Source organism: Phaethon aethereus (genome assembly GCF_964289735.1).
Source record: "Phaethon aethereus genome assembly, chromosome: 9".
NCBI lineage: Eukaryota > Metazoa > Chordata > Aves > Phaethontiformes > Phaethontidae > Phaethon > Phaethon aethereus.
The window spans coordinates 27,897,282-27,922,411 of NC_138585.1; the positions used below are offsets into that span (position 1 = coordinate 27,897,282).

Below are 25,130 nucleotides of genomic sequence, written 5' to 3' on the forward strand. Positions count from 1 at the left end.
TAACAGATCACCTGACTCAGTAAAATCTGAAAATCTAGGACTCCAGCACTTTTTAAAAATCTTCAATTCTTCAGTGGGGCCAGAAATAATTAAAAAGGATAAACCCTTTTGGAAAGATTGGCTTAGTTTGTTGATTTCTTCCATTACAAACCTGATGCTATTCCTTTAAACCTGCACTTGTGGAATCAAGACTTATGTGATCAGGGTTGCTAAATGAACTTCATTTTTTGCACAGAAAATACTGACTGTGAAAATGGTAGTATGCTGTATTAAACATACCCGGTAAAAACTGTAAGAAACCTGCATCCATTTGGCTTACTGGAGCTATGCTTGCAGACTGAACAGCAGGGAGTGCTTTTTGCCATGTAATAAAGTATGATACTTGGTCTCAAAGTAAAGCTTCATATTACCTCTGGCACTACTGAAGTCCTGCTGGTAGTGGCAGTCTTGCAGATCAGTGACATTATTTTTGACACTAGTATTTTAAGAGTCCAGCGGAAAAGAGTACCTGACATTTCTCACCTTGATTTAATGGCTCGTTTGATAAAAGAAGTGGGACTATATAAGAAGCCATTACTAAAGACTGAAAAGAAGTGGTAATTTCATCCCTGGCAATGAAAATAATGTTCTCCACCAAGTATTTTCTTTGAATGCCTTCATAAATAAACAAGAAATAATACCGTTTCATTTCTGGGCAGAGCCCTGCAGGACAAGGTTTTTTTCATTTTTTTAGAGACTTGTTTTCAGGAGTTATACATGGATCATAGTACCTCACTAATGGCTTGAAAAGGACACTGCAATTTATGAAATCTGGATGATAACAATATTTGCAGAATGGGTATGACAGAAATATTGTGAGGCACAATTAATGTTGTAAAACATTTTGTGACTCTTGAAAGACTGTACCACTGCGAAGAGAACTGGTGAACACAAGATGAGAAACCTGAGTGCTTCCATGCGGTTCTAAGTTTTAGCTATAATGGATTTTTTTAAAAACTTCTTTAAAAGCATTTTAATGCTTTCTCTTCTATTTTAAGTTATTTTTAACCATGTATGGTTTTGGGTAGGCTGACATTAGAAATGTTTATACTCAAAAGCACTGCAAAAACTCTTTCATTGTACTGAACTTCTCTCTTACTTTTTAAATTTGATTTTCTCCTTGGTTTAATCTCACACGTTTCCATCTTCATTTTTCCAACACAAAAGCAGCAGAATTAAATGACAATGTAAGACAGAACTTGAAGTCATCTGGCAGACTTTAAGTCTTAAGCGTAGCAATTGAGGATGCCTCAAAATTCCTTAGAACTTTCCTTAAGCCATATGTAAAAGAATATACATTCAAACTTTGCATTTAAGATAGCTAACAGTTAAGACTTGCAATTTAAGTGGGACTACTTAAGGTAATACTAGTATGAAGCTCTTATATGCTGTGATTCATAATTAGATCTTGAAGTGCTAAGATAAGATAGCCAGTGAGAAATTTTCTGAGTAAACTTTGTCTTTTGGGAAATGCTAGTTTCATTGAGACCCAAGTGTTTTGTTCCAATTGTCATTACTTTTACATAAAGAAGGTGGTGACAGAGCCATGTTGGATTTCTGTCTGCTTGGGACTTGAAGCAGCCCTGGAACAGTGAACATATGCTCCAGAAGCAGTGGCCCCCTGAGTTCCTGGTCCCGTGCAGCATGGGACAAGTTTGCTTAGCATGGCTTATGTCATGCTGGAGCTGATAGCTGGAGGCTGTCTTCTGAACGCTGGATCTTTCAGCCGTGTATGGAACGTATTGGAAATGAGGAAATAGAAACTGAGAATAAGCTGTTTTTTGCACTAATATTTCAGCATTATTTAATCATCAAATGCATAACATTTGTTGTCTTGATACTGTGACATTTGTTTTAGACTGGTCTCACTCTCTGTAGTTACCCTTATGGAAAGTAAACTGTACTGCTTCACGAGAACAAGTATGGGGCTGTGATTATGGCCTATCGTGTGAAATGTTAGGGGATTCTGAGCAGTTCAGTCAATGAGCTGGTGTATTCAGTGTATTCAGTGACCAGCAGCCTGAAATTCAACATCCTTCCCAAAGCCATGCTAAATAAGCTTGTACAAAGCGACTGAAGGAGCTATGAGGAATGGAAGCCATGTGTACTCTATGGCAGGAAGCTCCATGGCTTTCTTTTAGTCAGTCTGTCTTTCAGGTAAAAGTGGTACTGTTCTCCCTGTTCATCCCTTAAAAACAAACAAAGGCTCGGGCCACCAAATTTACTTGGTCATTAAACTTCTAGCCACTCCACACTGCTGTTGTTTTCACGGCTGAGTCCCAAGCCTCTGTACTTGTGAGATGAAAACGCTACGAATGATACCTCTGATTTTGCTGCACTGAGACCTTTCTGCAACTCCTGTAATACTAAAAATGTTTCACTTCTTGATTTTAGAAATACACACATATATAAAAATAATTTGTCTATTAAATCTGCATCCAGTTAATAAGTTGGTAAACCTTACCTATCTGATTTCTACTTGCTGAATAAAAAGCATTGACAACAGCAGCTCCACTTATCCACCTAGTAACAACAGAAGAAAAAATGTTAGAATTTCAGTTCTAAATTGCAGAGTTGATGATTACTGGAACAAACCTAGAAACTGAATAACATAATCACAGAATAACTGAGGTTGGAAGGTACCTCTGGAGATTGTCAAGTCCAGCGCCTCAGTGTGCGCAGCCTCTAATTGTATGTCAGACACTCCAATCCCTTAATCATTTTAGTAGCCCTTTCCCTTCATTATCCAAACCAATTAACAATGATGCTTAGTTTTAGTTTCTATTTCTGCTAATACTGCAGGCGAAATTTCCCATATAAAGAAACTGAAACACAGAACCTAAGGTTATAATGGTATCTAAACATTTGGGGATAATGGAACTGTTTTTTAGACTGCTTAATGAAAATGATTTCTGTGTCACCTATCGTTATCATATATCCAGCTATCTCAAATACTTGTACATAATGAGTGTCAGATTTGAGACTATTATAATTTTTTCCTTAAGAAAATTTCTTGAGGAATGAAGGTAGATGCAGAGATCGTCATGAGCTCTTGTGGCAGAGGCACAGCTTGATTCACAGTCCTATGGTATTATTTTAAATAATACCTACTTTCCTTGGTGAAGGCTTTCAGGATTACTTTTAGGTCCATTTCAACACATGGGAAATAATGAGTTTTACTCTTTTTTTTTATAGTTTACAATTTTACTGGCTTTTGTAAGTTATCACGTAATGAAATTCCTAGAATCACAAGCAGGGCTAGTATTTTGATGTGGGTCATTAATGTACACATTCAATAATATTTCAGAAAAGATGTCAGAGAAAATGAGATTTAACGGTTCTAAAAAATAAAATAATTTATATTATTTATATTATTTTAATAATGATTCATTTTATATTATATTATTATATAATATAGTACACATTATATATTATTATATAATATTCTATTATATATTATAATAATATATTATTATTTATATTAAATAAAATAAAAACAAAATAAGCTGGGCCTTATTAAATATAAGGCCCAGCTTATTATATCCTTATTTTATATATATATATATATATATAAAAAAATATAACTGAAGTTATATTTCCTGGATCCGTGCTCTCTGAATGAAATTAATTTCTATGATAAATGATCTAGCTGATAACTGTGTTGTATGTGCCAATTGTAAGCAATGCAAAGTATTCTAACAGTGGCTATTGCTTGATGAAGTAAAAATTAATTTGCAGAATAAATTACAACTATCAGAGAATAATCAATTGTGGTTGATACTTCCAGGCTCACTTCAGGTAATCTTTGAATGCAATTAAACTTATGGTAGTTACTCCTAACTAATATTTACTTGTGAGAACAAAATAGGAGTTGTGTTAAATCAAGCTGAAGCAATGGAACAAGCCAAACCCAAACTTTAACTTCCAAGCTTGAAGTTAAAATAGAGCGGAACTGAGGTGGCTGTTAGGTGGAACATAAATTTTCAGTTAATGATATATAAATACAGAACAGCAAAAGCAACAGTTGGACTATTTATCCACAATAATGACTATAGTTCTGAAAAGCTATGACATAGTATTTGGAAAATTCATAGTGGCCATTCCAGAGGTGTGAAGTATATACTTCACCTTCTGGAAAGGTGAGAGTTTGAAGATGCAAGATGACTGACTAGAAAGACAGTTGCAGGTTTGGTTTTTTTTTTTCCCCTTAAAAAATAAGTTTGGAACAGCACTATGAAGATGATAAAGCAATTAGAAATAGAAAAACAGAATCATAGAATAATCTAGGTAAAAAAGACCTCTGGAATTCATATGGCCCCATGTGAAGCTAACTAGATCAGGCTGCTTAGAAGCTTGTCCATTCAAGATCTGAGCATCTCCAAGGATGGAGATGTGGAGGTCTCAACAACCTCTCTGGGTCTTGTCTGACCACCCATATGGTGAAAAGTTTTTCCTGACATCTAGTGTGAATTTTGCATGTTTCAGCTTGTGTCTCTTCCCAGTTGTCCTATCACTGTGCATCACCAAGGAGTGTCAGGCTTCTCTGTATTGCCTCCCATTAGGTAGAAGACAGCAATAAGACCTCTCCTTAGTCTTGTCGTTTTTAGACTGCACAAAGTTAGTTCTCTTATCGTCTCCTCAACATAAACCCAGCTCTGCAGCCCTTATTCAAATGAAGTCTTGCAAAGGAGGCCTAGGTGACCACAGTCATCTTTCTGATTTGGTTTAAATTAACTTCCAAATAGGTCAGAGCTGAGATAGGAAGAGTAGCTAATAGAGCTAGGGAATGTGTCATGTCAGTCTTTTGGGTACATCTACATTCTACCCTAATATTTTAATTCAGAGTAGGAGTGCATTTCTGAAGTAAATTCGTGCTCACCCTCATTTAATCATGCCTTCCCTTTTCTCATGCAGTCTCTAAGGAAGAGAAACAAAATTCTCAGGGATGAAATTCATCTTTCAAATGAACTTAATTAAAAAGCTGCTCTCCAGGAGTCCACTTAATCCACTCTGGGAGCTAAGGGACCAGACTAGACCTACTCCAGAATACTTAACCTTCTACATCATCTCCCAGTTTCTTTGCCCTACTTGCTAATGTAGGTCCAGCTTTTGAGACACAATGCCCTCTTACATGCCCTGTTCATGGAGGAAAAAGTGCAGAAGGAAGGTCATTAAATCATTCCTGATCACCTTCCAAGTATCTCCTCCTGTGGAAACTGGGTGAAAGACTACACGCAGTATTTTTAAATACTTACTCCTCTTTGTCCACCTTTTCTCTAAGCTTTTTCAACCTTTTCTTCTGGGTAAATACTAAATTTTGAATAATGTTTTCAAAGTATTCTTCTTCTTTGTAATTCAACTAAAAAGAAAGAGGGAAAAGTACTTAGTGGCAGTGTTACTGATCTGCAGTAAAAGACAGATGGATCTGGAAAATCTAATCTTAAGCATGATGAGCCAAGCAATGCATTTTAAGAGTATTACTTGATCTACAATTAGAACTTTGTTTGCAGTGCTCTGCTACATCACAGAGTTGATATTGTAGCCAGATATATGTTAGCAGCTCTATAATTTTTTCCAGGGATCTTTATTCCCTCTCTATATATATTTTGAGTGGATTTCAGCATTTGTTGGTTTTGACCCTAACCTCTGGGAGTTGCCTGCTTGAAACCAGTAGCTTGGTAAGCTGCAATTCCACCTTAGAAAGAAGACATGAATAAGGCTCAAATGGTGTTTTAAAAAGCATACTTTGGTTGTATGTCTGTATTTTTCAAAATTAAAACTTTGACTTCAAGACATATTCTGCCTGAACATACATGTATACTAAATACATTAATAGAGTTACTCTGACAAATGAACCTACAAGGTAAAGGAATACCAAGATCACATTTTGTGGTGAGATAGCTCAGATGCAGTTTAAATTACACAGGTCATCCAACGTCATACTTCAGGGACTAATTCCAATCCATTGATAAATAGGGACAGTTACTAAGTTTTGTGTAACTGTGTCCACTTCAACCAGTGTTACGTCAGTCCGTGGCAGATTTAGAAATACTGGACTGAACACCATTGGCTCCATGTTTTAGTCTAGCACAGTTCCTCTAGAATTTATACATTCCCTTGAAATACCATCAAATACTTATCATCATCTGTACTGGATTAGCTGTGCTACACTGGCTTTTGGTACATCCTTATTTACACCTGCACAACTGAACACGAGTTACTCTGTGCAGATGTGTGTGGTTTGGCTTGGCTATGAAGGCAAATTCACCACTTTTTCCCTCAAGACCCTTTTCTAATTATACCGTCTATTGTGGATACTTACCTCCCGGTACTCGCTGTTCAGCTTATTGTCGTCAGTCACAATCTCATCTGGATAACCAATCCTCTCTCTAATTGCTCTTGCCTAGGGACAAGATAATTTGATCTCCATAGCAAATCCAGGCATATTTAAAAATCAATCATAAATTATATAATAAATGCAATATGGAAGCAACTGCAGAAAACAGAGGATGTTAATTATATATGGGTTTTGTTTACATTTTGTTATTAATTGAGAGCACTGTAAAGTTTATAGTTAATTATAACAATGGAAAATTCTTGAAAGTCTGTTCTGTTCCTTCCTTGCTAAGTAAAATTACAGAAATGCGCACAAGACAGCCAAACATACTTCAGCTATGCTTTTGAGTTGAAAGGTTGGTTTAAACAAATAGAAGCAATCCGGAAATATTTCACATATGTTACAGCATCTAAAATAGAAATAAAATTAATAACTGATGTTTTTTAACTTCAGTACATTATAGGAAAACACATTTACAGATTTCCAGAAATCTGTATAGTTTGACTCAGTTTGTGTCTGTATCCATATTTCTTAACTAGCTCCCACATCTACACTGGAGTGAAACAATTTATTTAAAAGTTCACAAATTTTGATGATTTGAAGTCTTGAACAAAGCCCCTCGAATCCTGCGTTGAGTGTTGGGCCCCTCACAACAAGAAGGACGCTGAGGTGCTGGAGCGTGTCCAGAGAAGGGCGACGGAGCTGGGGAGGGGTCTGGAGCACGAGTCTGATGGGGAGCGGCTGAGGGAACTGGGGGTGTTCAGTCTGGAGAAGAGGAGGCTGAAGGGAGCCCTCATCGCTCTCTACAACTACCTGAAAGGGGGTTGTGGTGAGGTGGGTGCTGGTCTCTTCTCTCAAGTAGCCAGCGATAGAACGAGAGGAAATGGCCTTAAGTTGTGCCAGGGGAGTTTTAGGTTTGGTATTAGGAAAAACTTCTTCACCGAAAGGGTTGTCAAGCATTGGAACAGGCTGCCTGAGGAACTGGTTGAGTCACCATCCCTGGGGGTACTTAAAAGTTGTGTAGATGTGGTGCTGAGGGATATGGTTTAGTGGTGGGCTTGGCAATGCTAGGTTAACAGTTGGACTCTATGATTTTAAAGGTCTTTTCCAACCTAAACAATTCTATGATTCTAGTCTATGATTCTATAAACCAGTAATATTTTGATAGTTATTTTAAATGTTTTTCCCAAAGATTTTCTAACACAAAATTCTGGAGGAAAATGCCAAGTGCTGCTCTATAATTAATAAACCCATGATATTTTCCAAGCTTTTTAAAATTTAAATTTTAATAATTATAATTAAAAATTGAAAAATTGACGATTTTTTATTATCTCTACAGTATAACAAAATAGAGATGTAATAAGTAGTTCTTTTGATTGTTTCAGTCCCAATTCAGGGCTCTCTATAACGGATTTCTGTTACTTACTCCAGACTTGCAAGAGCTGCCTGTAGCTACATCTTCCCTTAAAAGAGAACTCACTGATGGTATTCAACCTGTGGTGTGACTTCTTGGTCACTCATAATAGCTGGTTAAATCACCATAAATCATTCCTTCTCATTTTCAGTATTACTTTCTTTTAGCTATTCATTACCTAGCCCCTTAATTGCTGATTTGCCTGGAATGTCTTATTCTTATATATAGATTTTGTGCTCTTATCTCCACAGAGGCCCCTTCCCATGTACTATGGATGTGATATAGGAAGTCTGTAAGCTGCTATGCCTATACAAACACAAATCTACGTGGTTTTGTATATATAAAATATTGATAGATGTTACTGCCTTTTTTTTCCCCAGGAAAAACAATTGAAATAGTGATTATTATAGAAATACACAACATTACCAATATTTAACTTACTTTTTGTTCTGCTTTCTTTTTGGTTTCTGCATCCATCCAGGTAAGTTCATCTAAGGTTTTTATAAAAACATCACGTATATCTGCAATCATTTCCTCAACCTTGGAAGAAACATCGGTATGTTACAAATCCACATAAAATGATCCAATTGTTTCTCCACAGTCATAGTTTGTTTATTAGAGACTTGTTTTTTCTGCACTAGCTGCTAAAACTGCTAAAATCTGGAGCTCAAGTTAAGTTGTGCTTTCAACCTGTCCTGTGGGAGGAAAGGGAATGGGCATGAGCTCACAAAGCAAGGCCACTTAGGTTACAAAAAATGTCAGCTATCCATCTGCTGGACGTTGTGCATCTGATCAAATTATTTGGTATATGTCAGCCACAAAAAATGATAAATCTTAAGCCTTGATTACAGTAGGAGGAAACTAAGGCCTAGCTCCAGGTTAATTTTCAGCAATTTTCTATGTGACTGAAGACAAACAGAAATAACTGATTGTCCCTGAGCCCCATGTTGGCAGGGTGTGAACCAGCATCAGTCTCAAAGAACAAGCAGTGACTGTTCATTTCACTAAGTGTTGTTCCTTGAGTGTGCGTATTGGCTTGCGCACGGTCCATCGCCGACGCGCCAGTGGTGCTTTAGGCTCAAGGCTGGCTCACAGAACAAGTGTAGTGGGCAGATGCCTCTCTCCCTCCAAGTGTGCACACATAATATTCCTATTTCACGCACTAATTCACACTGCGGTGGTTTGCTTGGAAAGCAGGCCAGCTCAAGACAAGTAATGCAGCAGTACTTAGGCGCAAAGGAATGACTCTCCCAGCATGTACATTCCTGCTACTCCTCAGTGGTACACTGATTAAGAAACAAATCTGAAGTCTAGGTTTTTTAGAAAGTGACCTGCTTTGTAGAAAAGGATAATAAAAAGCGTAAAGAACTTCATGGTAAGTGACAATTAAGTGGTGCTTAGATGGCACACAAGCTAAGTTTGCTAAAAGCTTTACCACATGTTTACTGTCTCCAGCAAATGCTTCCTCTACATATAATCGTCCCACTGCGTTCTCCATGTTGCCATTGACATAGTTTGCACAACGACGCCACACAGCCGTTTCCGATGTCGTGCCATAAAGTGCCTGTGAAACATAAACGTTAGGTAAAACAGTGACATCTGGGCCCACAGAAGGTGAAGGAGAATGGTGCCTGACTGGCAGATGTGTGTTTCAGAGGAGCCTAGTCATCCTTAATACATGCACTTAATTCACATTTATGTTTATGACGGTTAGGTGGACTCACTCTGTAACGGGAGCATCTGTCACAGGCTGAGGACATATGAGAATCATTAGCAATATTCTTTATCCTTTAAAAAGGTAAAGAGAAGGAAACTACTCTAAAAACTAAGAATGGAGATGTTAAAAAGGAACACCCTGACACAAAGCTTTCACTGTTACAGGGATCTGTATTGCAGTTCCAGCTCTAACAGGGCCCTTGTGATTATGCAGCAAATTAATTCCTGCAGTGGCAGGATTGTGTTTTCTACCAAACTAGCAGCTTCTGTCAGAGCGTCCCACCTTTGGGAGCTTGCAGAGTAGAAGCTCATTTACTCTATGTGATGTTGCTAGAAGGTATGCAAGGATTTTGTCATGATAATGGACAAATATGTGATAAAGCTGAGTGGGTAATATAACGGAATGACACCTGAATGCAAGGAATATAGCAGACACTGTCATTATAGTGCAATTCTCTGAAATCACATTCTATAATGAAGTTTATATTCCACAATGAAGCAGCTACCCATCTCTTCAGAGGTACAGATCAATGACTTTTGGTGTTAAAAGCTCTAACTGCTACGCCTTGAACTGAATTACTAGTAAAATAATGTTTCTTTTCACCCTAAAGCATTAGGGGCACAGGAATGGTCTTTTGAAAATGTTACCAGTACAACACAGCTCAGAGATGTCTGCTGCAGGTCTCCCTGAAGAGCCTGTGATGTTGGAGCTTTTTTGTAACTCATTACTGACAAATAGCTGAACAGACTAGAAAATCTGTCATCCTTAACCTCTTTCTTTCTTAAGATACTCCCTGCACACAAACAGGTTGCATCAGTAATCATTTGCTTATATAGCAAACGTAAATACAATCCCTCTCCCCCTGAACTTAAAGCAAAACCAGTAATAAACATTGGCACTACTGAGCTTAATTAAAATAGTAACTAATTCAGAAACTAATTCAGAGTGACTGTGCAATGAAGAATCTGGTAGATCACTTTGTGCTGCTCAAGCTTATCCTAGTCAGTCATAGTTCACTTACGTAGAGGGCTACTTGAGACCATGGTGGACTTGCACCAGACCAGGATTGCCCTCCACAGGAACCTTGAGTTAGACTCTTTTTAAGTAAGCCTAGTGTCACCAGAGGTGCACAAGAAAGACCAAAGTGGTGTCTTCTACAGCAACAGAAACGTACCTGCTTATTAGTAAAAATAACATGCAATTTAAATGCATTACTGTGGATTTGTACATGTACCATGCTGACACATCTGAAATTACACCTCCTGACCTCATGGGGCATAAATTCTCAACTACAATTGCAGGAAATGCAATTTTTTTGCCTTTGAACAAATCTTGTGAAAAAAGAAAGATACTGATCTGTTTGTTTGGTGGGAGTAACTGTATGCTGAGGATACAGTCCCAGGAGCTGTAAGTACTAAACTAGTGTCATGACAGTACTCTGCATGCTCTTCCACCCCCATATCTGGGCTTCTTGACAGTGGATGTGCTGGAAGGGCACAATTTTGAACAAATGACAGAATCATTAAGGTTGGAAAAGACCTTTAAGATCATCAAGTCCAACCATCAATGTTACAGTGAACACTGACAATTTGACCCTGAGATGGAGAACCAAAGAAAGTGATTTAGGGTGTCAGCATAGCCCCTCAGTTACACATATACGCCCATTTACACATGCAGTCTAGTCATCTGTTGAGATCTTTTTGCTAATTTCTTAAGGAGGTAGTTGCAGATCCAATGATCCTTCTGCTAGGACTCTGGCACTTTCTGTAGCACATTTTAAGCAATCTGTATTTAGAGCAAATGGAGTTTTGGATGAGTAAGTGACCAATTAGCCACACAACCTAGAAGAAAAATGGAATGGGAGATTCATGGAATGGCGTAACTGTCCTAACATTTATATTTGAAAGCAAACCTAACTGCACTTAGTGTGAGAAGCTCCAGCTATACTGTATCATATATTATTAATTATCAGGCAACTGTATGTTTCTATACACAGACTATGGTAAAATCTTTTTCTGTTGTTCCTTCAAACATGACATTTTTCTAAATGAAAATTCCTCAGTGAAGTCTTAAGATGTAGTGAGGGATGACTTTTGTTTCTAGAGTGGAAAATATAGTATTCCCTGATGATACTGATTAAGCAAATATGAAGCTTTATATTAAAATAGTTTCATACTTTAAAGAGTAGGGAAAAAAGACAAATAATCAATGAATAAGACTGCCCTGTTCAGATATATAAAACTGACCAAACTGAACATTTGTCGACTTCTCCAGTAATGACTATCTTTTTCTGTAACAAGCAGAAGCTCCTTAAAAAGCTGTGTATCTGTGTAAAAGTGCTTATTATGTCACTAACAGATATAAGAAAATGGCCTTAACCTTTTTTAATGGAGCTCAGCAAACTTACAAAGTAGAAAGTTCTACTGTGGAAATACAAAGGACTTCCGTCTCCAATCTGTTTGTGAAGTTGCTCAGCATTTCCTTCAAAGAACTAAAGTATCGTCAGGATCAGATATTTCAAATGATTGAAAAACAAGATTGGGCAAAGTGTTTGACTTTGAATCTATTACTTTGGATGCTGAAGAGTTTGTAACAAATCAGTCAGAACTGTAGTCATTTGCAAATAAATGGGACTGTTCTGTTATCAAAATGGGGATTAATTTAGATTCAGAAAAACATGGAGACAAAGTACCAGAACAGTGCTTTTGAAATCCACTCCAGCTATTGAGCATATATCATATAAATTATGTGTACGCTCCGGCAGAAGCTTCAACAAACACATCTAGCTTTTGTGTGCAAAATTCAAAATACATTAAATTTTTACACACTACATTAAAAAGATTATCTTTTTATGGTTCACAAAAGTCATCTTTACAACTTAAAAAGAAAGAGATTAATTTCTGCACCTTACGGAAAGCATTCCTTGTGTCCTTGTAGTTACGGCTTAGGCTGTTAACAAGATCCATTACAAATCGCCAGATCATGTAATTTTGAAGGTCTCTGTTTAACAAAACAACAATAATAAGCTGTTAATGTTTTGGGGCTTTTTGAATTTTATTGGAAACAAAATGCAAATTACAAAAATACCTAATATACCTACCTGGGAGTGTATTTATTAAGAATAGACTTCAGCCTGATAAGGTATTCTGGATCATAAACAATGACATGTTCGGTGTTCTCAATGTTAATTTGTACAGTGGACATTATATCATTTATGAATTTTGACCAACTGAATACCTGGAAAATCAATACACAGTATTACATGGTTGAATCACAAAGAAAGAGTATTTAGCTGTTTTTTTCAGTTTAAATATGTTTGCATAACACAAATGCTCTGCCTTTAGTTTTCCTAATAGCTGTGCTACTTGTAAATGGAGCCATATCTGAGATAATTTATATCCTCTGCGCTCTGAAATCCTATTAAAATAGGGTGATATTTAGCAGAAAGGGTGGAGATATTGTTTTGATTTCAGACTAACACAATTAATGTTACAACCCCTTCCTTTTAGGCTGGAAAAGCAGAAATGGTACATGAAGTAAAATTTTCAGTTGCCTTTCTGCTGCATTTGGCTAAGAAACTTTTAAATCAAAGCATGATTAAAAGCCCCAAAGCCTGATTTTCAGGAGAGTATATCTCTGTATCTATGGAGCTGTAAGATTTGTTAGTATATTTGACAATCCATTCTGAAGCATATGGTAAGGACTTGTCCTGAAGCACTCTGAAGTCCATAAAAGGCTTTATTTTAATAGGCTTTAACACAGACACACTAGAGGCAGTAGCTATAATGCACTTTCCTCTGCATGCCGCAGTACGAGATACCGGAGAAGCAACTGACTGGTGAGCAGGTCAGCCTGCAGCGCTGTGACAGATGAACCTCAGACGGAGAGTTCATGTTCGTTTCCTGCCTCTCTGGTCCTAAGCCGATTTTCTTTAAGCTGGTGTTCACCTTTGTGAGAGGCCCACATTACTTTCATGACCCAGTGCCTATGAAAATTATTTCTGGTTAAGTTCTCATTCTGCAGTGTCTATCTAGTCTGAACAGAGCATTATTTTAGTGCATGGGCACTCTCAGCTGGCAACTCTTACTAGGTTGCTGATGAGAAAAATTAATTTCCCTTTGCTAAGTCTTTGGTTAGTAATATCATGTGCCCGAGACAGTAGATGGGTCAAGGGACTGACTGGAGAACACGGAGTCACTAAGAGAACGCAGACTGTGGTCGCTGCCCGGCTGCGCAGCACTGGGATCCGAGCCTTGCAGCCGTGCGGTACGGGGCAAAGAAGCCAGACTGCGTGCAACCACGTTGCTGTTCCTCTGGCACAGAACCCAAAGCAACAGAGTAGTATTCATGGGAGATTGTAACCTCTGCATTCCCCTACCCAGGAAGTTCACACCTGCAGCTGATGTCAAGCTAAGTATTTTCACAAGGATTAAGTGTGTTACTTGCCTTCCTCTGCATGGTACCCACTGAGAGAGACAGATCCTTCCGCTTGGAATACTGTAGATTGTACAATGTTACATATTCCTCCAATTTCCCCATTCATTTTTTAGTAAATGACACTGATGTTACAGCTAGCTCTATACACACTGCTTCAAATTCTCCATATTGGCCCAAGGTTTGCTAATCCATGGCTTCTGCGGACCACCATTTGACTGAGAAAGTGATTCAGAACAGAAGCTGAAAATAATCATCAAAACTCTCAAGCTACTCAGTGCTTTTACCACACTGGGTAGGTACTCATTTTAGTAACGAAAAGGAAGGTGTTACATTTAAGAAACAAATAATATTTGTACTTTTTTAATAAATTTTTTTTTGTTAATTTTTTTTTTTATGCCTATTACTTCAAAAAGTATTGGTGATTTTTCCCAGTCTGTATCTTTTGAGAGGAAAGTTTTATTAGAAAGGTAATGATGTCTTTCATCAGACAAACTAATGTAGCTGAGGAAAGCAGATAAGCTTTCAGGAATAGCATCACTTCAGGTTTGAAAGAGAAGCAGCAAACTTCAAGCTAATCTTAGGAATAATTACTGTTCTATCCTTAGACCATTACAACAATGCTACCAACTCCCATCATGTGTCTTTTGAGCATTTTTGGATAAATTTAGAGCAGATGATTATTGCTGATCTGCAGCACTCCCCAGGAACTAAAAATAACCATGGCAATACCATTCTGTGACAACAGAAGTTAGTTTCTGACATTTTGACTGTAATGGTAGCTGTTCAACTAAGACCTGTGGGAGAAGGTAAATCATGAAACAAATTAAGCTAGGCAGAAGTGAACTGTCATATAATTTAAAGTTGAAGAATTTAAAGTCAATAAAAATAGCAGTGATTATGAAATTGTGGTAGGAATAATAGTATTTCATAGTATCTTACTGCCTCAAAAGACTCAATAATGCACTCCTGCCAGTCAGACCACAGTGCTTTCCATGTGACACATCATTAGTGCACCTGCTTGCCTGTCGTGCAAGGTACTGATGTAGAAATCGTTTGTGATAAAACTACGTTATCAAATCTTTAGCCATTCTTTAGATGGACTTTGTGGTGCCATGAATTAAAGGTTACACTGCACAAATGGCACATGGATCAGGATAAGAGAAAAGGCAGAGCTGAAACATGCTGGGGGATCTGCAGTGGGAGGAATGGGGAGAACCTTCCTGATTCATAGTCATGACTTCCTGGGCTCCTTTCCGCTTGCGTTGGGAGCCCATCTTACAGAGGAAATGTTGGAAAAACAGGACTTCTTGTTCTGAATCTGCAGCTCTGGATAAACAGAGCGGGCCTGAGTGGTCACACTACAACACATTTGAATCAATTGGTGGCTAGAGTCTTAACTATTGTCCTAGGCCCTCTGGAGCTGCTGTGGTAATTACAGGAAGGGAATTTATTTGTACTGTGCACAGAATACTCTCCTGATTTCCAGCAAGGGTTATATATGTGCAAATTTTGCAAGATTTACCATCCTGAATCCATGAGGATAAGTCAAACTCATGGTGGGGTTTTTTCCTTTGTTGTTTTCCATCTCTTCGTGTTGAAGCAGAGGGCAAGATCTGCCTTCAAGTTAGAAACAGTCTTTTACATACAGCTTAATGTCTCCAGATGTTTAGGTCATAGTGTGCACATCGGGTATCCTGTTCAATTTCAAATACGTCTAAGCTCAAGAACTGTCTTTAAAAGAAACTGTCAGGCTTCATTGTTTAATCTCATCAGTCATAAATTAGAAGTTAAAGTATCAGATTATGGATCACTCACCTTATGATTGATTTCCAATGAGAAGTTTTTTTGGAGTTGTGCCAAGGTCATTTTATTGTACAGCAAAAGTGGATCATTTCTGTCTTCAGGTTTTGTTGTTGCCTATCAATCAAAGTTAATCATGAGAAAATTATTAAGCACATTGAGTCAGTTCACAGGAATTTTTGTAAGTGGAAGTAACAAGAAGAAAGTGAGTATTTCTGGCTTAATACATTACTATATGTTTGCATTAACTGTAAAGTACCTTACATGTAAATATGGACAGCATTTTACAAATTAAAAAGCATATAAAAGATTAAATAAACTAAGTTTCTGACAGTAAAATGGAGCTTACTTTTTGGATTTGTTTTCTGTTAAGAGCATCAACAACTCAGGCAGTGCAGGAACACTGATTGGCACATAGACCGCTCAAAGCACTGAGTAGACACTGGTACCTACCAATAGATACACTCAACACAAGAAAGTGCTCATGATATTCATGGAATGATGCAAGGTGCAAAATTCTGGGAGAAGGGAATAAAGGAGATGTATTTATTGAGTACAGGGTGACCAGTATGGTGTGGTAGGAATGCAGTGTGAGCACTCTGATCAGGATGTGTGTGCTACCTATCTGATGTGTTCTTTCTGGAACCACTGTATAGAAAGGGAGTCAGAATTCAAGTAAGCTTTGTATTAGTCTAGGCAATGTGGTTTTGCACCAGCATGTTAACAATGTGCATACATTATCACCTTAATGGCATGACTGTATTAGGGCCATTTCTTATAGACAATAAAACTGCCTGACTGACAGAGAGCTGTGTCCGTGGTGGTGCTTTAGGACGCAAGTGTATCACTGGAGTCTCTAGACAGCAAGTGTCAGCAGGGAGGTGTCTGGAATTAGGGTGCAGACAAGGTAGACTGAGAGGAGACAAAACTAGCACCTCATGGTAACTACTCCCTTGGTCTATGTTCTTGGATATCTTTCTGTTCTTTCCCTCAAACTAGTGTGTCCCTTGCTAGGATGCTTCTGCAGGTTTCTGAAGTGCATTCTTGTATCCTCTTGCAGAGCTTTGCTCTCATGCATAAGTACCTTTGTGATAGCATCAGCACGTGCTCCCCTCATACTCCACCCCCTTTTAACTTCCACTTCTATTGATGACAAAGAGAAAATGCGGGTACACAAATGACTATGGGAAAAGAGTGATCTTGTGATCCATGAGAGTAATTCACGGGCGAATCTACATCACTACTGCCTCAAGTACTCTTAACTGGCTCGGTCGGGAACAAGAAGAGTAGAGTTTACCCATTTAAACTGCTTTGAAAAATCAGTCATGCCAAGTCTGTTTTTATATCTCTCTATCCTTTTTTAAGAAAGATTTCTCTCTGTGTCCTCTTCCTTAATCTATTGTGCATTCAGTAATTCTTCGGCCTTTTCTTTAATGAATTCCCAAGAGCACAATGCCAGCCATCTTCCAGTAATGTTCAGGCTGGTGCTTTTTTCGATGAAAGAGGTTAAAAAGTGAGGCAATAGCAGCTTACCCACCACCAACTGTACTCTCTACCAGCAGCAACTGCTGTAGACACATTTCAGTTGTGTTTTCCTTTTGTACTCCCCTTCTAATATTTCTCCAATTAATTCCTTTTCTTGTACTAATTTTTCATCTCTGATTTAAGCACAGAGGTGTGTTTCTCAGGAAAATGTGAAGAAAATCAAAATCAGATGGTTTTAGTTTATACAAACGGGGAGAAGGCTTTCTTCTGCCAAACATGTGCCCTTACTATCAGTGCAACTTGAAAAGTAGCTGAAGCTAGAAAGCTTGTATTTGGCTTGTTTTACACTCATCCTCAGCTTCTGAAATGTTTAATAATCATAAGCCACATTTTTGCTCATGAATGCCTGAATTTCCATTTGTTTTTCTCTGTGCAAGTTGAAATTCTAGCTATTTCTCCATGCCATACTTTAGTGGAGAACAGCATTTAATTAACAATGCACTTGGAACAATCAGCATTGTGGAGCAGCTTGTGCAGGACAAACATGACTTTGTGTTGCATGGCAGGCCAAGGGTTGGGAATAACCAAACAGCCCACAGGGAAAACGGGACAAAGGGAGGAGAGGCCCGAAAGCATCACCCAAAACTCACTTTCTGAAACAGACTAAACACAAACCAAGTCTTTCTCTCTTTTGCTCTCTCTTTTTTCTCTTGAAGGGCTTCTGTGAACAGATTAGGAGAAAACATTTTGCTATTTGGAAAACAGCTAACTCAAATATTTTCCCTTGCTCCTTAGAAGGCATGTCTTTCTTATTATGTGTTCCTCTTAGGTGTTCCACGCCCCACACATTTTTGGACAGCTTTTGGTCCCACAAAATAAGATTAGCAAGTAACTTAGCTTACAGTTAGCTTTCTTAGGTATTAAGAAAAAAGTCACTTATTTAAAGGATACTTTAAAAATGTTTTTCTTACATTGGCAATCTCTTTCTCCAGGTCCATAACTCTTTTCATTTGTTCAGAAATCTCGCTCTCATTGAAAGAAATATTTCTTTCTTGTAGGATTAATTTAGCTACAGAAATCATGAAATCAACATAGGCAGAACATGCCTGCAGGAAAAAATACATACATTTTAAAGACAAAACTCTTCAAAGTATAGCATACCTTGATTATCTTTAAGATTTCATCTTTATTTTTATGAACTATAGTTCTTCATCCCTTTCTTAAATAGTTTAATAGTAATTTATTCTGAAATGCTGTTAGATCATAAATAGAAATTAACTTTGAAAATTCCCTCATGGAAAACTGCTATATAATTTGTAGCACTGTTCAAAGCTAAACAGTCTCAACTACTGCACTGTGTTTTCATTATTTAAAATGAGACATTTGTACGTCCATATTTAAACCATCACCCATGTTTTTTCTAGCTCACTTTAATTACATCTTCCAAAAATACCGCTTCCAAAGAGCAATGTTCCCAGAAACATAAAACCGAGTGAAATGCTGATGGACTGTATTGAATTAGCATTGTGGGAAAACTACTCCCAGAAGCAGTGTACCTCCTCAATTGCTTCTTGAAACATTTAGAAATCATGTTGCTGTATCTGAATTTAGTATACCGAGATATACTATAGACAATATAGTATATATTAAACTTAACATATCAGAATTCACCAAGGATAAGAATGGAAACATGGAATTATAGTGTCTTAAATGTTACACTGTCAAGTATCTACAGATCTCATTATATTTCTATAATTAATAATTAATATTTCTAATTCCTCTTTAAGCCACACTCATTTTTCTATCAACAGAAATGCTGTTTTCAATATGCTTCTTAAGTGCAAATAAAGGCCCATAATATTAGATTAGCTATCTAATAATAAATCTATTTTATGCAAAATAGCATAATCTACTAAAACAGTGATAAAATTTAGGATTAATAAGATGTGCATGTCATCAACTTTATTAATAGAAATATTTTAGTATGTTCAGCTCTGGAGGCAGCAGGACGCACCCCTTTAATGAGTGCTACATTTATACAGCCATTTTGATAACTACCTTCCTTGCCATCCATCTCCTGTCAGCCTCTCCTACCTACCAACAGTGCTGTGCTCTAACAGCTGGGTGCGCTGGAAGACTCTGAGAAGCTCATGAGAAGTCCTGACAGCAGACTTCAAAAAGACAGTTGCCTCACAGCATCCTGAAGTGTTATTTTTAATCGAGAGAGACTATTTTACCAGAAAGAAAAAATCTCATGAAACCAGTGACAGCTAAAAGTCACAGAAGACAGTGCATACCAAGACTGTAAATACCATTTTAAAGTATCCAAATACAATTTATAAAAATTCAGTACTGACATCACCCCAAACCCGTCAGTCAACAGAGGTCTTCAGGTACCAAACAATGGACTTTATTTTTAGCCTAAAGTGCAGATCATTGTATGGTCAGGTAGCAAAGAACTAAGTCAGCTAATTTCAGATGGACTGTGTAAATACTCTCAGATATTTTAGTGGGAACTTAGACATCAGAATAACTCCTGTATGAGCAGAGGAGTCATATATCCTACAAAAGATTTAAAAAATACCTTGTTCACAGATTCCACTTGTAGCTTTGTGGTGGGAAGTCCTGACAAAGCCAGAGGTTAAAGTGCAGGAGGCAAATACCTTGTTTGCTAGGTACAGCTCAGAGTAGAATGACACAGCAGGACACAGAGCCAAGAAAAGGCTGCTATCAGAGTGCAGGGATTGAAAGGAGGAACGTATCTCGCTTGAAGTATTCATGCTTGTAAGAATGTTTTGAATCTGCCTTTCAGAGATAAATCTCTGTGTTTTTTAAAATACTTCCTCCTCTACTTTCCAGCAGTGGAAAGTAGTATGATACTTTCAGGTAGGTCAGAGATTAGAATGGGAATTGTCTTTTAGTGCTGCAGTGGCTGTAATACAAGGAAGGGAGCAAACTGTGATACATGACCCAGCTCCTAGAGGCCAAAAAACATGTGATAATAATGTAACAACAGTTAATACGGTAATGATTGTCTTTACTAGCATATGATCTGTAATTAAATATAATCAGTATTAGAGTATTAACTGTTAGTGAGTCAGCAAAATACCTACAAATCCAAAATGTTTTGTATGCTTTCTCATCGCTTCTGCATTTAATTACACGGAAGAAAACTGGCTAATTAAAGGCTACTGTGGTAGCAGTTTCAGCTACATGACTTCAGCAAATACACATACTTCAGCTCTCAAGCACTTAAAGCACATCCAAGATTAGCGACAAGGGATACACAGTGTCAGTGCTAACAGGTTAATGAAAGTGCATACGAATAATAACTAAACATGAATTAAAGAAGATCATATGAAATTCATATGAAATTTTAGGTATCTGAAGCAATTTCTATGATATCATGTACTTTAGCTACTGCATTTTCATTCAGCAGCTGACTTAGGGGACTGTGATCTTTTCAGATCTTTCATGCAGAAAAGTGTGTCTTTCTTTGGTTCTGAATGATTCTTTTTTCCTTTCTAAGCCCATTAGTGATACGAGTAGTCCACCTGGACTCCACTGACACCTGCAGCACTTGCCAATCAATCATAGTTCAGAATGGCATCCTTTCTGTGGTGACAGAACAGGGGTAATCCATAAGCACTCATGTTCTATCTTAATACAACTTTGACAGTTATGAGGTATCTCTTGATCCAGCTGTGAAGCCTGGCAGAAGTTGTGTAACAAAGCTAAATTGTTTATTGTTTATCTCTTTCCAAGAGGTCCTAAAACGTCAAGTAGCTGTCCCTCTTCTGACTTGCATAATCATACAGGAATGGCCTGGAAAAGCTAGTACTTTTCTTCCACATACATGTTCAGCGATTACAAGAGGAATGGAAGAGAAGGGAGGGGGACACAGGAAGGCAGACTGTGTGGATGTCTGGGGTGTAGTGATGCCAGAGGAACATGCAGTCTTCTCATCTGGTGCAGAGACAATTGGTACGTACTGGCAACTGGAGCCTAGACAAAACCCCCTTGGCTCCTAGTGCTGCCAGGAAGATCAAACTTATGGCATAGTATTGCAACACGTCATCTTCAGGACACTTGTTACACTCCCTCCCATTCTTAGCTAACTTAGTTCTACTTGCCCTTAATCTAATTCCTCTGTATTCTCTTTCAGCTCTCCTGCTGTCTTGCACACTTACCCATGTTAGAACTTCTTTCTCCAATCTGTCACACATGCTAGTCTCACCTGCAGATCAACCTTGTTTAAATGCTCATCACTATTACCTTTCTATTCCAGTTTCCCCAGTTCTCCCAGTGATGTGTCCCAGAGGCAGTACTGGAATCTCTTTGGGGAAGGACTGTTCCTGCTCTTTGTCTATCCCCACTCTTGAGGCTATGTCTGGCTTGAAAATACAGGCTAAAACTTCTAAAATCTAGTCAGTGATCCGTCAGCTTCATTTTACCTCTTTATATGCACCAGTGCATTCGTAGTAGTCACGAGAAGGCAGGCCAAGCCCAGGTTGATCAATCTATAAATGGAAATAAAAATTAAAAAGTGCTTAAGGACAAAATGGCATAGCATTGTATTATTATTTTGTCAATGACAGGTTGCTGATGCTTCACTCTTGCCAAATTATCTTCTGGCCAAAGGGGAGTTTCTCTCTCACCCTGTTCCCCTCCTTTCCCTCTTTTCACTCTCCTTACACTTCCTGTCTTTCTTTTCAGTCTTTTTCTTTTCTGTTGCTGAACAATGCATGCTATGCGTAACCAGTGTGAAAACAGTGGATATACAGAAGACAAAAGAGTCCACAGACAAGCAAGGCAGTTACTGCATCTCTGGAACTCACACATGCAACGTAGTCAAGGATCTATCTACCCATTGACAAGAAAGATTAGACCTTTGCTCTTGTAACTGTTGCGCCTCAGGAGTAGCTGGTGAAGATTCACCACGCATAATACTGTCTTCCTCTGGGTTTTCCATTTTCAGAGATCGTCTTACACTTACAGGTAGGGCACTCTCGACATACGCCTTATGCAAATGTCCTCAGCCACTTTCATAGCTGTGCCAGCTGACTGCAGGTCCCGTTAGTACTCTGGCATCTGAATACCTTGTGAAAACACAACCCTCTTGTGGGCTTTCTGCCATTGGGACCGTAGCCCAGGTTTTCAGTGACAGAGATTTCTGCCTGAAGTACATGGTAAGGAGATCATGTTTACTTATTTGCTTGCATGCATATATAAGTAGATCATGTCTGTCTTCTGACCAGCATACACATAAATTGTGTCTGTATGTCTATATATGTCACAATTATTCTCATCTCACTGGAGAATAACAGTGTATGAGTGCACGGAATAAAGATGTTAACTTTGAGAACGGACAGTGCACTGTGAAACTGGTAATTTAAGTTTGAAAACTACATAGATTCACAAATAAATCTACAACTTAGGTAAAATTCAGATCACTGATGTTTCTCCTGACTAACATTTCTGTCTATGCTTCTAGCTATTTTGCTGCACTTTTATGATCAACAAGGCAATGCCACCCAGGGAGACTTACATGAATGATATGTGCTGTGGAATTTTTATCATCTGTGCCAACAAAAAAATTAATAAGGACCTTTTTTCCGTATCTGGAGTTCAGCTGTGCAATAGCTGTCTCAGCTGTCCAAGCAGTACCTAAGCAAATGAAAGGTATACTCAGTCTCTATTTTTGGTAAGCAATGAGAAGTACAGTAATTGAGAAATTTTAACTGAAAAGGAAATAAGCACAGATTATCTTACCATAGGAAGAATCCCAGTTAGTTGTTGCTACAGGCCAGTCAGATACTTGTGGCAATAAACTGATTAAAGGCCTTCCACCTCTGCTATCAATGGTAGCTTTTGGGAAAAATAAAATGAGTTACCATGACACTTTAAAATACACAAATGTTATACTATTATAATGAGTTATAATATATGAGTATACCACCACCACAATAGGAGTATGCTCTGATGTATGACTGTGCTTTAACATTTAATTAAAAAACTGTTTCAGTCATGACTGCAAACAGCATATACAAATCCTTGTGACTGTGACATTGAAGAACAACTGTATTTTCATTCTGCAGATAGCTTGAAATAATAGTTTTGAGAAGTATTAATAATATTATAGAAACTATAAAAACATGTGATTTAGGAAGCACTGCTAACTGTTTTACTGCTCCTCATTCTAGTGTCAGCATCTAGCTCAAACTCTTGAAATAAATGATCTCCCTGTCTTCCTAGAAGCCTGGTATGCCAGTTATTTTCCACCTCATCCCTGATAATTTCTACAAAAGTTAACCCACATTTAACTGAAAGGATTTGAGTTTAAATATCTACAGCAAACTGATAACTGAAGAGTAATGTAATCTCACCTAAAATATCAAAGCTAGTAAAACAGGAGATGCAATACTGATTTTACTATTTGCATTTTCATTTGACTCTATAGAATGGATACACTTAGTTTTTGTGAAGAATTTCTGAAAGATGATGCACAGAAACTAGGAGGGTATAGGTATAGCTGACTGTGAAGGTGGGATTCTGTGGATGGTATTTATATATCCTATGTGCAAAAACTTCAGGAGACACTTACTTTCATTTATGCACGATCTATACAGAGTTTTTGCCTTCTGCACTGCTGTTATATCATTACTGCTTGGTGTGTCGAGGACATCTGAAACACACAGACCACAAATATACCTTAATGTCTGATCTTTATTGGAAAGGTACTGAAGGAACCATAGTGGATACCATCCTGAGGACCAGAGGGTGGATAGTAGTACTCCACATCCATCTCAAATTCCAGGGAAGCTTTGCCTTTCAAAAGCTGAGGAGGAAAAGCTCTGGAGAGTATATGGCTTGCAATTACATCAGTCTGTCTTAATATATTGAGCATAAAGGAGTCAGATACCCTGTGGATCACCCTTGACAAAATACAAATGCTCTGACTTTTCAGGGACAGTTTTTAGGTGACCAAGCTATTGTGTGAAGAGACTTGCTGTCAGGGCCCTACGTGTACTACCAGGCTCTAACTGCACTGACCAGCCTGTAACCATCTTCTCCTGTAATTCTAACCGGCAATCTCTTCACTGCAGCCAGGAGTTTAGCTGTTTTGTGTTCAAGGTCTGCCTTGGTATGGTGCAAGCTGTGTGATGCTGGATCGTACTTCTGTGAAAACAGCTAAATTGTAAGAAAGAGCCGTAAGAAGCCTCATCTGGTGCCTTCACTTGTGCACCCTATAACTGTTGGCTCGGGAGCAGCAGTCCAGGTCAGCCCCTTGCCCACGCTCTGGTAGGTATGCTGGACCTTGCCTGCCTGCCTGGCCTGAGACCTGCTGCATGACTATGGACTTGTCTGGTCATCGTGGGGCTGTTGGCCGTACTCAGTCACTGTCACTGGGCCTGCTGCACTCTTCTGGTTTGGGTCCTGTGGGACTGAGCCCCTGATCTGTGAGGCCTCTGTCCCTGCCTGCCTCGAGTCACAGTCAGCTCCGGGCTCGCCTTCCCTTGTGGGGCAGCCCCACTCTTGCCACTACTTTACAGTTACTCCAATGACTACTTTGCAGTTGCTTTGCTCCACAGAAACTGGAGCCTAAGGAACACCACGGCATCCATACACTGCAAACCTGGCAAATCCAGAAGATACGCCAAGTAAAAAAAGGTTATTCAGTCTGGAGAGGGTGGTTTGGAGAACGTTTCATGAGTATAAACTGACTTCTTTGACTCTGCTATTTTCATATGAAAAAGAGGAATATGGACAATTTGACACTATTACATTTTGTGGAAAAAGGAACATTTGTAAGTTTATGATGTGACTAGTTAGAAAATTGCCTGCCAGCTCTTTGGGATTTAGCTGATGGAATATAGATATGCAGGACACTGCCAGAGAGC

The 25,130-nt window shown here is 38.3% G+C and overlaps 1 protein-coding gene across 1 annotated transcript in view; it reads right to left on the minus strand.

The window, feature by feature from the left end:
* Positions 1–25,130, minus strand: part of MME (membrane metalloendopeptidase) — a gene marked incomplete at its 3' end in the record, with an annotated part of 48,279 nt that overhangs the window by 13,226 nt on the left and 9,923 nt on the right. The window contains exons 4-16 of the mRNA XM_082003536.1: positions 23,834–23,914; positions 23,002–23,097; positions 22,778–22,896; positions 21,684–21,749; positions 18,201–18,335; positions 15,760–15,861; positions 12,608–12,744; positions 12,414–12,507; positions 9,226–9,354; positions 8,232–8,330; positions 6,362–6,442; positions 5,295–5,398; positions 2,504–2,562 (exon numbers count right to left, since the gene is read on the minus strand). Of these exons, the coding sequence (XP_081859662.1) occupies positions 2,504–2,562; positions 5,295–5,398; positions 6,362–6,442; positions 8,232–8,330; positions 9,226–9,354; positions 12,414–12,507; positions 12,608–12,744; positions 15,760–15,861; positions 18,201–18,335; positions 21,684–21,749; positions 22,778–22,896; positions 23,002–23,097; positions 23,834–23,914 (1,302 nt within the window). The remainder of the gene's footprint in view (positions 1–2,503; positions 2,563–5,294; positions 5,399–6,361; positions 6,443–8,231; positions 8,331–9,225; positions 9,355–12,413; positions 12,508–12,607; positions 12,745–15,759; positions 15,862–18,200; positions 18,336–21,683; positions 21,750–22,777; positions 22,897–23,001; positions 23,098–23,833; positions 23,915–25,130) is intronic.